The sequence below is a fragment of the Humulus lupulus genome, chromosome 1 (genome assembly GCF_963169125.1).
Source record: "Humulus lupulus chromosome 1, drHumLupu1.1, whole genome shotgun sequence".
Taxonomy (NCBI): Eukaryota; Viridiplantae; Streptophyta; class Magnoliopsida; order Rosales; family Cannabaceae; genus Humulus; species Humulus lupulus.
The window spans coordinates 120,504,021-120,518,404 of record NC_084793.1 but is presented as its reverse complement, the minus strand read 5'-3'; the positions used below and the strand labels follow the sequence as shown (position 1 = coordinate 120,518,404).

At 32.4% G+C, this 14,384-nt stretch overlaps 1 protein-coding gene and 1 non-coding gene across 4 annotated transcripts; both read left to right on the top strand.

The window, feature by feature from the left end:
• Window positions 1-4,572: 4,572 nt before the first annotated feature.
• On the top strand, window positions 4,573-8,658 carry LOC133797366 (bZIP transcription factor 46). Of its 3 annotated transcripts, XR_009875636.1 has the most exons (6): window positions 4,573-4,729; window positions 5,779-7,083; window positions 7,209-7,337; window positions 7,523-7,594; window positions 7,681-7,710; window positions 8,314-8,414. XR_009875636.1 is itself a non-coding variant. In XM_062235248.1 (5 exons), the coding sequence occupies exons 2-5, from the start codon at window positions 5,893-5,895 to the stop codon at window positions 8,383-8,385; spliced, it is 1,365 nt and encodes a 454-aa protein (XP_062091232.1). In that variant the 5' UTR covers window positions 4,574-4,729; window positions 5,779-5,892; the 3' UTR covers window positions 8,386-8,658. The 3 variants fall into 3 exon arrangements, 2 of the variants coding, with proteins under 2 accessions (XP_062091232.1, XP_062091239.1); XM_062235248.1 differs by lacking the exon at window positions 7,209-7,337 and having other exon boundaries at window positions 4,574-4,729; window positions 8,314-8,658; XM_062235255.1 differs by lacking the exons at window positions 4,573-4,729; window positions 7,209-7,337 and having other exon boundaries at window positions 4,761-7,083; window positions 8,314-8,658.
• A 1,291-nt stretch (window positions 8,659-9,949) lies between these two features.
• Window positions 9,950-10,022, top strand: TRNAE-CUC (transfer RNA glutamic acid (anticodon CUC)). The gene has a single exon. It is a non-coding gene; the product is annotated as a tRNA-Glu (tRNA).
• Window positions 10,023-14,384: the final 4,362 nt, after the last annotated feature.

The following is a 14,384-nucleotide window of genomic DNA, read 5'->3' as shown; positions in this document are numbered from 1 at the left end:
AAGTTGGCCTATTGCCGTTTGTTCAGGGACAACCCGGACGGGCCAGACAATTTGTTCTCCTATTCCAATACACCCAAAGCCACCCTATACGGTGGGCCAGGCTCTAGCAATCCTATAGCTATAAAGGCAATATAACAAAGTGATAAGCACGAGAAAACATAAATAAAAGGTTTGGAAAACTTATTGTAAAGTGCTGATTGTGGAGGACGATGTATTTTCGGCGACAGTGACAGCAGAACCATAGTCTTGAACAAGTGGAGGCGACACAGAAGTTCATCCAATGGTCGAGTCGAAGTCACACTTTCAGGCAAGGGCGCAGAGATCAGACACTTCGGAAAGAGACGACGAAGAAAACAGAGCAATTGATGGAGAATTTCGTCGGCAAGCTCGGACATAAAAAGTTCTCTCTGTGGGTTCGTTTGTTCAGAAGGCGTAAAATTTGTAAATGAAAGTCTGGGGGTATATATAAGGACCAAGAACGTGTTTTTGATCTAACGGTTCAGAACGACCCCCCACATCGAACGGCCCCGGATTATGCAGGGGTTTTAACTAGCCCACTCGAGTATCGGACCACGGATTCCCCAAGTCGCGATCCACGCCACCTCGATCCAATGGTCCAAAGGATAAGCATTTCAAAAGTCGTCCCATCCAATGATCCTCAATGATGCAGAAATATTAAAGATCCGCTCATCTAGATGGGACACTTCGGAATTCACGCTGACTTTTGGTTGTCAACACGATAACCAAGAGATCTTCTGCTAACCTGCCAGACACGTGTGTGTAGCATGATGAAATTGAAAGGTCGAGGGTCATCCAAACGACCTTGAAGTAAACGAACCAGGGTCCTGGTAAATGAACCGGGCCTTTGGGATTTGATCTGGGATGATATCACATGCTTCTTATACAAGTTCCCAGCAATCAATCCCCCACGAAAGCGAACCCGTCTCTTGGGGAACGAACCAGGATGTCGAGAATTGATCTGGGAAAGGAAGCAAGCCTTCACTGCGCGAGCATAGATGAAGGCTTGGGGGGTAAATTTTATCCCCGTTTCCTCCCTTCATTCGCGGATCCGCATATTGAGTCCATGGGCCACCCTGAAGGGACTTAAGGCCCAGATCAGGCCCAATAGACGAGGAAGAAGTGAGCCTTGGCGTCCCAAATATCAGTAAAACCCAAAAGTTGTCCCGAAATAAAAGCCGGGACCATGGAGTTGGGACGTTTCCGGTGTTGCCGGGGGTGCGATAAAGATATTGTTTCCTCCAAGTCTAAAAATGAACCAGGACGATAGTGGATGAACCCAAGTCTTGGTAAACGAACCAGTGTCTTAGTAAATGAACCCGGGCCAGGCGCCCAGTTTGGGCGCAATAAGTTGCCCCCGATACTGACATCACCCCGAGAAGCACAGAGTTTTGTCCCCATAACTAACCTACAGAAGAGATTACATACGGAATGTACGCCGTCATTTCAGAACTGTACTGCCACTACTCTGACGGATCCTGTCCCCCGAATCTCCTTCGAAGCCCACGCGAACCAGACTGAAGTTGCGTACTGTTGTCAGTCTTATAGCGTGGTTACGCGCAGGCCGGACCAATGGGCCCTAATTAGTGCATTTTATTTATTAAAATCCTTTGTATTAAGCCTTCATGAGTGAGCAAATAGTATTTATACCCTTATTGGGCCCAGATTAGTTTGGCCCAAATTTAGAGCACTAAACTGCCTATAAATACGAACACTTGTGCACTGGGAAAAGGATGGAAATTTTTTCTCTTGTAAGCAATTACTTTGATTAAACTTGTAGAAAAGATCATTGTCAAAAGCTCTCTAAGCTCTAATACAACTCACTCATGGACTAAGGCTCATTAACGCCCCAACCATGTAAAAACCTTGCTTGCAAATTCTAAATTCATTCTTCTTAAGCTATCTTATCTTTCATAATTCTAGTTTTCGAAAAATTCGGTAAACAGGAATAAATAACCACAACTAGAATATAAAGGATGAGAGATCGCAAAGAACACCACAAACTATGAGCTAAAGGGTTAGAGACAGGAAATGCAATAATGGAAAATTTGATGCAAATCTATTAGATAATGACTTAAAACTAGGCTTAATCATTATGAAATCCCCAAGTAGTGAAAACGGCGGCAACCTACAGAGGTTGTAGAGAGATCGAACAAGAAGAGAAGATTGAAGGAAGCTAAGAAATTGGCTAGGAATTATGAGAGAAAGAGAAAGGGATTAAATGAAAATGGGAGAGGATTTAAATAGGGTCCGAGCAAATTTAATGGGATGAGAAAAGATTTGAAAGGGGAGTTAATGCAGAGAAAGGGAAGTAATAAATGCTGGATTCAATTAAGGTCAGTGACGATTATTAATAACCGCCACAAACAACTCAAACAGACGAGGGACTGGAAAGGTATCAGACAATGAACGGCTTCATAAGCCTTAGGAGATGTTCTAGCTCCAAAATTATGTTAGAGTCATCCGGGGAAGAGTTTTAGGATAGGCATAGGATTAATGTCGTTTTTAAAAAATAAAAAATAAAAAAATGATAGAGAAACAGAATGATTGGACCAGTTGTGTGATGGGGATCAGTTGTGTGTAAAATATTCCAAGTATCATTAAGGTTGAGGGTGTGGATGCGGGCCCACCATTAGTCCGTATGCACGTTTCATTATTGGAGAGGAATCCCCTGCGCTACACGTGGCGCGTCATCTCCCACTTATTATGCAAACAATTTTGCTATTCCCTCATTCTCATGGAGTAATGGGTGGACTTCTCTTCCTCTAATATATTCATTTATTATTTATACACAGCAATAAGTGGCCATTACAATTAATATATGTTATTTAAAATAATTAAAGAAAATTGTTAATATTTATAATTTGAAATAAAGTACGAATCATAAGATCACTTAAAATTGTTGGGTTAAAGCACACCATCTGCTCTGTGTGAGTTTTTTTTTATTTATTTTTTTTATCTGAGTTGTTGTAGTATGAGTGTATATTGCCCAGTACTTCTCTCACATGCAAGCCACTCTATCACACAACTTTTTGTTTTTATTTTTTTTTAAAATAGCATGAACATGTACAAACTCTATATACATATATAAATATTACAAACTCCAATAAAAAGAGAATAAAATCTTGTAGATACGCAGTTAGAATTTTCTGCTAGTTTCTAATGTGCTTTATATCTTATGATTTTATGAATTATTAATAATATTAATTACAACTACATCACGTCTAAATTGAACAAAGAGTAATATTAAAGATAAAAACTTGTATACTTACAACTTACTCAACCATGTTATTTTATTCATAAAAATCATATGATTATATCTAAATTTAAATTTAGATCTAAATTTTGTATTTTACAATCACTAGTTTATTAAATAAAAAAATAAAGTTACATTAATAAATAAAGATTATATGATTAGATCTAACTTTTATAACCGGTATCCTTTCATAGAAATATTTTTATTTTTTATTTTTTGTAAGATACATATATAATCAATAATGTTAGGAATATTCATAAATTTTAGATCAAAAGGGATATGTAAATAAATTAGACCATAAATTTAAAATATTATGATGATCGCACTTTAAAATATTATTATTCCGGGTACGTAATTTATCCCTTGTGCATTAATCATTAATTTATATAAATAAAGTAGATGGGGCTACATATATAGATCACGTATTGCATTCATTTTTATATATTGCACTATATATTTTGCACCGACAGTCACATATCATGGTAGAAGTAATTTGTATTTGTTCAATGGTATAACACATAGCCAAACATTTTTGTACATAGTTTCAAGTCAATCAAGTGTTTGTTTATTATCCAAATTCGGCAGCTCAATTTATTTTGGACTAATTTTATTTTCAACAATAACGTCCCCTTCTCCATTCAATATAAGTATATCCTAAAATAGGGGGACTAAACCTAAAAAAAAATTGAAAATATATGAAACTCGTGTAGATTTTAGTTCCCTTGCAATGAGATCCATTTTCGTTAACTTACTATATCATAAATATCTTGTGGACCACTCTGAAATTAGAAAGAAAACAAAAAAGGTAATATTATAATTTTCTTATGACCTAATTTCATTTCTTACCCTATAAAATAAAGTATCAGTATGCATATTAGTGTCGGGATATTTTGAAATATCATTATTGGGTCCATCATCTACGCACCGGTACATATTCTTTAATATCACTAATCTGAAAATATGTATCAAGATAATATTTTTATATATAAAACAAGTAATAAAATTAAAAAATTAAAGAATAAATAAAGAGAAGAAGGGTATAGAAGAGAAAGCGTACCCCAAGAGCGTGACCACGTCATTTACTTTTCTTTTCTTTTTTCCCAACCAGAAAGATAGATCACCATCCAATCTGATGTGTAAAGAAGATGTCAACGGCTGAGATGATTCCACTTATCAATCTCTTATTGGACAGATGTCACATCAGTGATTTTTGGTGAAAGATGATTGGACCACGTTTCGAGTTCTGGATGGATCTGCGGGCTCAGCTCCCAATACTAAAAAATTTAAACAAATGAAAATTCCGAAACGGAAGTTTTCGCTCTCCTTAAATGGTGACTCGTGTCGAGGCGGCACTAGACACTTGTCGCCTTTACCACTCTCCAAACCACCTCAAACTCAGTCCTCTCACATACAGACACTCTCCCACATTTCCACGCTTCCAAAAAACATTAAAAGGTAATTTTTCTTTTTTCTCTAATCTTTTTCCTTTTAAGAAAATAAAAACCCAGCTTTCTCTCTCATTGTAACCTATTTTTTTAATTATTTATTTATTTTTCCTGATTTTTCCTACTTTTAGCTCGTCTTTTCTGATAATATTCTTGATTTTCGTGTCCAATTCTGGGTTTTTATTCTTTAATTTTCCTGCTGCTTTTGTTAGCGTGGTTTGGTTATGGAATTTTCTTGGTTTAACATCGTTTGATTGTTTTGAACTTTATATTTATGTATAGATGTTCTCTGGGTTTTACAGTAAAAGTGATATTGTTATGCTAAATTTGATTAGGGTTGTGATATGTTATGAATTTTTAATGATTATTATGTTTTTTTCCATAAGCTTTGTTATATGGATTTAAGTAATCAAGTTGTTCATTGATGAAGATGGAAAGTATTTATTGTTTGTTGTGCATTAATTGCTTAGTTTGGTGGACTTTGGATCTGAATATAAAGTATGACGAGGTAGAAGTAGAAGTAGTAGTACTAGCTAGTTTATAGTTTTGACAGGCCGATCCGCATATCTTTTGGTATCGATTATTTGGATTGTTCTTGTAAAATTAATTTTTTTTTTATTCTGATCTTTTTTTTAGCACTTTTGAACCACATCAAAAAATGGGATCTTCTCTGAAATATTGGTTTTTCATGTACATGTGTCAAAGCTAGTTTATATATATGTGTGTGTCTGTATATATATAAATATATATATATATATTTATATAAATACGCGCGGCTCTTCTAAAATAAAAAAGGAGAAAATAATCAGTGATTAACAAGACCAAAACTGCACTTATTTTCTTTTTTTTCTCCCTCTTTTATGTTGTTACTGTGTGATTAGTTAAAGTATATATAGTTGATTTGTTCGTAACTTGTCTTATTATAAGCGTTTTGACGTTAATGGATTTTATTAAATTTATACCATATCATAGCGTTAGAATCTGAGTTTTAGTATTATGTTTTACTAATCCCATCTTTTTCTTTTTATGTTTTGCCTTTTTGTCCATCTGTTTATATAGAAACCAAGATAAAGCAAAAACCAAAACTGTAGTGCTGCTTTATTGGATGGGCATATAAACGAGACTTTATATAAAGCTGAGCTGTTGCAACTATTGCTCGAAGTGTCTAAACAAATGGGGTCACACATGAACTTCAATGGCTTTGGGGATGACCCATTAGGTGGTAATAATGGTGGAGGTGGAAAGCCAATAGGGAATAATAATATGTTGGCTAGGCAGTCTTCTGTGTACTCATTGACCTTTGATGAGTTTCAAAATACCATAGGTGGATATGGAAAAGATTTTGGATCAATGAATATGGATGAACTTTTGAAAAATATCTGGACTGCTGAAGAGACTCAGATTTTGGCTTCTAGTGTTGGTATGGGAGGAGAAGGAGGTGGTAGTAGTAGTGGTGGTGGTGTGACTACGAATGGAAATATACAGAGACAAGGCTCATTAACGTTGCCGCGAACTCTGAGTCAGAGGACAGTCGATGAGGTGTGGAGAGACTTGTTTAAAGACAGTGATAATGGAGCAAAATTTGGCAGTAGTAATGGTACTTCAGGGGAAGCAAACATGCCTCACAGGCAACCAACTTTAGGAGAGATGACTTTGGAGGAGTTTCTGGTCAGAGCAGGGATAGTGAGAGAAGATGCTCAAGAAATTGGAAGGCCTTCTATTACTAATGGAAGTAACAATAATGCTAATGCTTTAGCTTTTGAATTCCAACAGCCAAGTCGAAACAATGGATTCGTAGATAATCAACTGGCCACGATGACTAATCCTACTACTAACCGGCCTTTAAATTTGCCAATGAACAATGGTGGAGTCAGATCTTCTCAACAAGTACAAATGCAGCAGCAACAACAACAACAACAGTTGACGCCCCAACAACGGCAGCAGCCACTCTATCCCAAGCCTGCAACCTTGGCCTTTGCCCCACCAATTCATTTGGTAAGCAATGCTCAGCTCACCAGCCCAACAACTAGGGAAAACATAGTTGGGGTTGGTGAGCCAGCTGTGAGTTCTGCTTTAGTCCAAGCTAGGGGTTTACAACAAGGTAGAGGAGGGATTAGCAGCATGGCTAATGTTGGTGCTGCCACAGGTGTCACAGTCGGGTCTAGGTCTCCTGCAAATCACATCTCCTCAAATGTAGTTGCAAAGGCTAATGCAGTGGATTCATCACCATCCGTGTCACCAGTTCCTTATATGTTCAGTCGGGGAGGCAAGTGCGGCCCAGGTTTGGAGAAAGTTATTGAAAGAAGGCATAGGAGAATGATCAAAAACCGTGAGTCAGCTGCAAGATCTCGCGCTCGTAAGCAGGTGAGTCAATTGTTAGTTGTGGTACTTTAGATTTGCTGTGTTAAGTACTAATTTGATTGTTCTGATCTTATTGGCTTTGCTTCTTTCTCGTCTTCTAACCAAGGTGTTTAATGTTTGGGCTGTAGTTTAACATGTATGCTGGATGTCTGGAACGGCAGCTGTTTCTGCATGAATCCAGATTCTAGCTAGCTGCAACTTAGGAATGCACTGTCATGATTTTAACACACATAATTCATATTTCTTTCCTTTTTTTGGTAGAGAAAGCTGAATTCTTATCCCAAATGCCCCTAATCTTCTTGCATTTCCAATCAATATTTCATTATTTGTGTCCCCTCATTATAAGTCTACTTGGTGTAACATGTTTCTCTGGCAGTTTTGGTTTAATTTCTTGAAGAAAGGTTAACACTTTCTGTTATTTCTTTGATGGGTTTTCTGGCAGGCATATACCTTGGAATTGGAAGCAGAGATTGCAAAACTTAAGGAAGTGAATGAAGAGCTACTGAAAAAACAGGTTTGTAAGTTTTTTAAATGTACATGTTAACATTGATCTGTATACTCTTGGTCATTAACCTCATTTGTTTTTTTTGGTTTATTTAGGAAGAGTTTATGGAAATGCAGAAAGTTCAGGTACATATTTTCTTTTGCTATTTTACAGTATTATCTGAACTAGGTTGTTAATTATAAATGATGTCTGGGAGGTCAGCATAATTAATGTTTATAACTAATAAACCTAAAAGCTGACTCCCAGAACTTTGAAGCTTGAAAATGCTGGCACTAGATTTGATATTATGGATAGACACTTCAAATAAAGAAAAAGAAAAAAAAATATCTTGTATTGGTTCTGACCAATAGTTGGTCACTGCCAAAGTAGTTAAAGGAGAGTATACCTCAGGAACTGTTTCAGCTTATTATGCTGATTAGGACTATTCTGACCACAAATGAGTACTAAATAGTCTCAGTCATTAAAATAGCACACTGCATATTAAATATAAGACATATATATAAGATCAACTCCACGTGAAGAGTATCATTGAGCAAAGGCATTGTTATAGATAACCAAACAAGAAAACAGCTGGGACTTTGATCTGGCAAAGATTCATTTCTCTCTCTCTCTCTCTCTCTCTCTCTCTCTCTCACACTCACACACACACACACACACACACCTGTCGATTTACTACTGGCTCCAAAAGATATTTCACATACTAAGTGAGTTTGTGTTTGGTTTGGCAGATTTTGGAGACAATGAATGGATGGGGAAGTAAAAGGCAATGCTTGAGGAGGACATTGACAGGTCCTTGGTAAAAGTGATGAGTGAGTCGGACTATGCAAAATATCTCCATGATCTGAATTTCAGTGTTGTATCAAAAAGTTAGATGGGCTTAGTTTATAGGCTGTAAATTATAAGCTAAGGTTAGTTTATCATGTAGATTATTAAACTTTTGATGAACCCGTGTGGTTTTTGTTTGGTTTTCATTTGATAGCTTAAAGCTTTGTACATTTTCTTTTTTCCTGTCGAATAAGTTTTCATTGACCAAAATTATATTTATGTCATCTCCGACAGGCTTTATTTGTTTATTTATTTTAATTGCAAATAATTTGTTTCATTTCAATATTAATTAAATACAAATCTTCCATTACAAATACCATTGAATTTAATTGACGTTGAGGAATACTCTATACACTATATTACCCTATATATAAATAAAGTGCACTTCACATGGAATAAAACTAGAGCTCTATCAGAATATATGTATATATATATATAGAAAGAATATTATTTTTTGCTAGTTCATAAAAAAATTACTTCTTAAGTGGGCTTATTTCCTTTTATTTATTAATATGGAGTAAGATTTCTAAAAACCTTTACACAAATTAAATAATTATTAAAAAGAGATGAAATTTTATAGAGATTTAAAATGGAAATGTATAATGTTGGACATTTGGAGTAGTTCGGGGTCGGTTATGATACATTGGATAGTTTTAGTGGTAGTAAGATGAAAATGAAAATGAAAATGAAAATGAAGCATATGTGGAAGCAAGAAGAACAATGAAAAAAAGTACATTAACAGAGTTTGATAATTAAACAAAATGATCCTTAAAAAAAAATAAACAAAATGAGTATATCAAATATATCAAAAGCAGAATTTATTTTCAAGTTTTAATTGAAGGTATGTTGTTAATTAAAAGTGGAGGAGAATAGAAAGAGAAGTTAAATAAAACAACTAATGATATCGGACCAAATAACATAACTGGGAAAAAAATGATATAACTATAAGCATAAGCTAGACAAATTTATAGTTAGGGATTTCATAATTGCAGTAGTTGGTTGATTTTAGATCTAAATTTGAAGGGACAAAATGGATGCACAATAGGAGCATACGTTAATAGACAAGCAAATCAGGAAAGGAAGTGGCAATGAAAATAAATGGTCTCTTCTCATTGTAGAATCAATTAAATAAAAACTGTTGCGGTATATTGCGTCTCTCCACGGTGACACTGATCCTATCACTTAATATTATTCACAAAACTTTGAAGAAACACTGTTGAATGGAGCCACACATGGTGTACACTTTAAAATAAGCTTATTTGGCTTAACAAAAGTTGTGTTTGGTAATATTTTTATTTTTGTTTCTTTATTATTTTAAAAATAAAAATATGTTTGATAACTATTTATTTTTAACAATATAACACGAGGTGTTGGTTTGAAGAAGAGAAGAAGAAAAAAGTAAAAATCGATTTAAAAATAATAAATAAAAATAGAATTACTAAATACTATTTTATGATTAATTTTTAATTTTTTAATTAATCAAAATAAGTAAACTTTTAATTTTTATAAATAAAATCGAGTGTTCATTAAAAACCAAAATCCGTTGTAGTCTAGTTGGTTAGGATACTGGGCTCTCACCCGAGAGACCCGGGTTCAAGTCACGGCAACGGAATCAAGTTTTTTATTCTATAATAGAAACATTGATAAACCACAAATGATAAATGGAGCAGCAATTATAGGTATATGAAATGAGTAACAGACTGTCTATTTTCTCCGCCATGTTCCCACTCTCTTTAGATGATCATTGTTTTATAACTTTTCTATTCCTAATGGATTAATCTTATAGAGCTTCATATTCCACAACTATAGATCTATACAAAAATTTGGGTTTTATAAAATTAAAAGTAGCTATGTTAAAAAATAATAAAAGAGTTGCTTTCAGTCTAGTACTATACTATCTTATTTGTTACCAACATACCTTGAGCACAATTTTAATTATATTTCTTTTTAGTAGAAATTATATAAAATATGGCTTCTTTTTTTTTTTTCATTTTTACATTTTTGTGGGAGTAACTTTTTCACCTTTTTATGGATTTTTTTACTTGAAAATTGATGTTTATGAGATTTTCTTTCACATAAATTTGCCAAAAAAATATAAATGTCATATTTTTAATGATAGTTATATATTTTTTTATTTTGAGAATAATTTTATAATTTCATTCATTTTTTTCAAAAGAAGTTTATTGTTTTTTTTAATTAAGGATAAATATGTAATTATATATAGATTTTAATATTACATAATTATTTTATTAGCTTTTATTATTTATTATTGTTCTTATTTTGTTTTTTACTATGTGTAAAAAAATTGGAATAATTATTTTAGTTTTTTCTGTTATATTATGGTTTTTTTTCAGATTATTTTTTTATGTCTAGGTTACATGATAGGTTTTACCTTTCACATTTTTATATCTGACTTTTTTTTTTCCAGATCTGGATATTCCCATGGTAACTTACTATTAGGATAACCTGCTACCATTTTTGGGAACCTATTACCTATATTATGGGTAATTAGTTACCATTAGAACGAATCAGGATTACCATCGAGGTACTATCAACACAACTTGTTACCAGTGAGATAACTTGATATTTGTTACTTTAGAATAAATATCAAGTAGATATTTCTTTGACATATTTCATTTCAAACTCTTAATATGAAATATTATTATTGATGTGGTGGTAACACGTTACCACTATCAAACTAGTCATTAAATATTGTACAAAACAATCAAAGATTTTTATTTATAGTAGTCAATGATAAAATATTCTACAAAACTTTAGAAAAGGTGTTGAAATTCATATTTTAATAGCAACAAGAACATATGAAACAAATTAAACCAAAAACTGGGATTGCATTTGTACTTAACGTACTTGGGAATAATGTTAGTAAATTTCAAAGCTCCTACCAGATAAATTGATAACAATAATCAAATTTGTTTAAATACTTAAAAAAAAAATTTATGCAAGGAAAAAGAGATCATTGTTTAAAATACAAATCTCAAGTGGTATTACACAAACTAGGTGTGAAAGACTTAGGATAGAAGTAATATTAAACTTTTTTGAGTAGTTGAGTTGCCTTGGAAAGTGTAGAAGGACTTAGAATAGAAGTAATATTAAACTCTTGTGTACAAAATAGTTCAGTTTACCCTTAAAATACATGTGAGGCCCACACAAATTATTAACTTGACCCTCTTAAAATTTGAACCAAACATAGGAAAGGTTTTAGATTCTCATTCTCACATTTACTTTACTCCATACCGAACACCCACTAATGGTTTCACATGATGAAGATTTGAAATTTGACTTTTTGCTGTAAGCATTTAAAAATTGCATTTTTGGGTCCAAAGTGATACATTCATGTATCTAAGGATGCCCGAAAATTTTGGGAGCATTTGGAGTGTTTAAAGTCACTTTTGAGAAGTTGGACTTGCCCATATGGTGTTGCATTGCCTCCATGTAGGTTATGCATAGCCTAAAAGCTTGAAATTCAGGCGAGACGCAGGAGGCGACGCATCACCTGCTAGTAGGCAACGCTTCGCCTGACGTGTCCATATAGACACGTATTTTAAGCTCCAAATTATGTGCTTAAAAGCTCTAATCCTATTGGTTGGACTTAATGGTGGTGCCTACATTATAAAATGGTTATCTTAGAGTTTTGATAGACTTGATCACTTTCAAATGTCTCTGTAACATCTTGCTCTCTCTAGCTTTCAAGATCACAAGTTTTTTCCAAGAATTTCATAAAGAAATTATTTGTCTTTGTGAATATTAAGGCTTGTTCAATCTCAATTTTCTTTCTAACTTGATAAGGCCTCAAGGATCCATGAAAATGGCTAGGAAATAAAGAATTTGGACAATAATACATCTTATGTATAAGCCTTGTGTTTGATTATCTTCGTCAAAATGATTCAAGGGATGTTCTACCTATGGTGTGAAGCTTGCAAGAAGAACAAAGTGTTTGTTCAATAATTAGGGTTCGCATCTCCCTATCCCAATTTTTTGTTGGACTCTGTCAAGTGATATTGTGTGTAGATTTGTTATTATTGTGGTGGAGCAATCTTACTCTATCAAAACAATGTGTCCCTTACTTATTTATTGGATCAGATTGGACCCATCAAATGTTTTGAAGTATTTATTTAGGCTGAATTTTTATTAAAAAATTACGTAATATTTTTAACTCAATTTTTATAGAAATATATTTCAATTATATAAACACTAATTACTCATCCAAATTATTCAAACACAATATAAATAGAAACACTAATTAGTTAAAATGATACAAAACAATACAAATACAGCCTAAATATCTTTTAAAATTAAATATAAATGTAATTAGATCGGTTCAATCAGTTGTATTGGATTTTTGTGCATCTCATCTAATAATTGACTGATCGAATCTGGATCTTCAAAAATTGAAGCTAATCTGATCCAATCATAATTGAATATCTAACTTTTAGTGTTCAGTTGTAATTGGATCGGCTAGATTTTACACACCCCTAATGTAGTATGTAGTGTCACTATAATATATTATTCTAATTAGTGATCTCATTATACAATATGTTATATGTGGCATGATTATAGTATATCATCCTAATTAATGATTTTATTATATATTATGTAACATTACTATAGTATATGATCCTAAATAATGATTTTACTACATAATACATGGAACTACTATCATATATAATCCATGTTGCCACGATAGATGCTCCCAAATTTTACCCAAGAAGATTATCACCTAATTCTTTAGCCAAAAATTTCAACGGCCCTATTTCAGCAACATCCGTCAATAAGGTAAAAAATTAATAAAAATAAATTTAATTTAAAAAATTGTATTTCGTCGACCTGTGACTAAAAAAATAAATATATTATTATTTTTATAAAAATAAAACAATATATTAGGCTATTAAATCGTGGCAATAAAGAGATATTTTATCATAATTCCTACAAATAGGAAAATTGGTGCGAAGAGTTCTCTCTTTTTCCCAAAATCTATTGCAACAATGAGTAAATAATGACTAAAATATATAATATATTCAAAATATTATAATTTTATACTCAATTTATTTTTCTAAAAGAATACACAAAGTTGCTAAAATATAACATTTATATGCCAAATTTTTTTTAACGGTAAAAATACACAAAGCTATTAAAATGTAGTATTGAAATACCAAACAATTAAAAATAATTTTGTTTAATAATTTTTTTCTATTTTAAAAATTTTCTAGATATGTGATTTTTTTTAAATGATTGGGTATTTAAATACTATATTTTAGAAACTTTTAGTATTTTTTTCGTAAAAAAAAGTATTTAAATATTATATTTTAGTATATTTATGTATTTTTATCATAAACTTAAATTAGGTATAAAATTGTAATATTTTAAAAATATTAAATTTATTATCATCCTAATTGGGTTACAAATTACCATCATAAATTTTAATTATTTTTTTATTTTTCATTAATTACGGTAACTTTCAGTGTCAGATGTCACCACAATAAATGTCGCCACAATAACTTTCTTTCCTTATTATCCACATGCCTATGGTAGAATCAAAATTTAGATTCTAAATATATGCTTTACTAAATACTTTAAAACAAAAATTGGACAATCAAAACATATTAAGGAACCAACCTTTTAATTTCTTTGTTTTTAGCTTTCGTTTATAGATGTCTTTAAATACTCTAAAACAATTGTAGAGTACTTGTCAATTGTTAAAACTACTCATTGTTGTTCCGTCTTTAAGAAACCGAAGAAAAGTGTACTTTTGGTGTGTTTTCATATTATGTATAAATTATAATTTACAAGTGTTCATGTGTATGTTTCATAATAATATGTATGATTTGGATGTCATTCAACCATGAGTTTAAGAAGTCACACACATATGAAAAAGGTTAAACAAGATTTTAGAGTGTCTAACAATATGAGATGTGTGATACTATTATTGGTATAAATAAATATAAAAAATCATATA

Excerpts from the sequence above, each read along its gene's own strand:
- LOC133797366 (XM_062235248.1), top strand. The coding sequence starts at position 5,893 with ATGGGGTCACACATGAACTTCAATGGCTTTGGGGATGACCCATTAGGT. Across the intron at positions 7,084-7,522 it reads GATCTCGCGCTCGTAAGCAG|GCATATACCTTGGAATTGGA; the intron begins GTGAGTCAATTG and ends GTTTTCTGGCAG. Across the intron at positions 7,595-7,680 it reads AAGAGCTACTGAAAAAACAG|GAAGAGTTTATGGAAATGCA; the intron begins GTTTGTAAGTTT and ends TGGTTTATTTAG.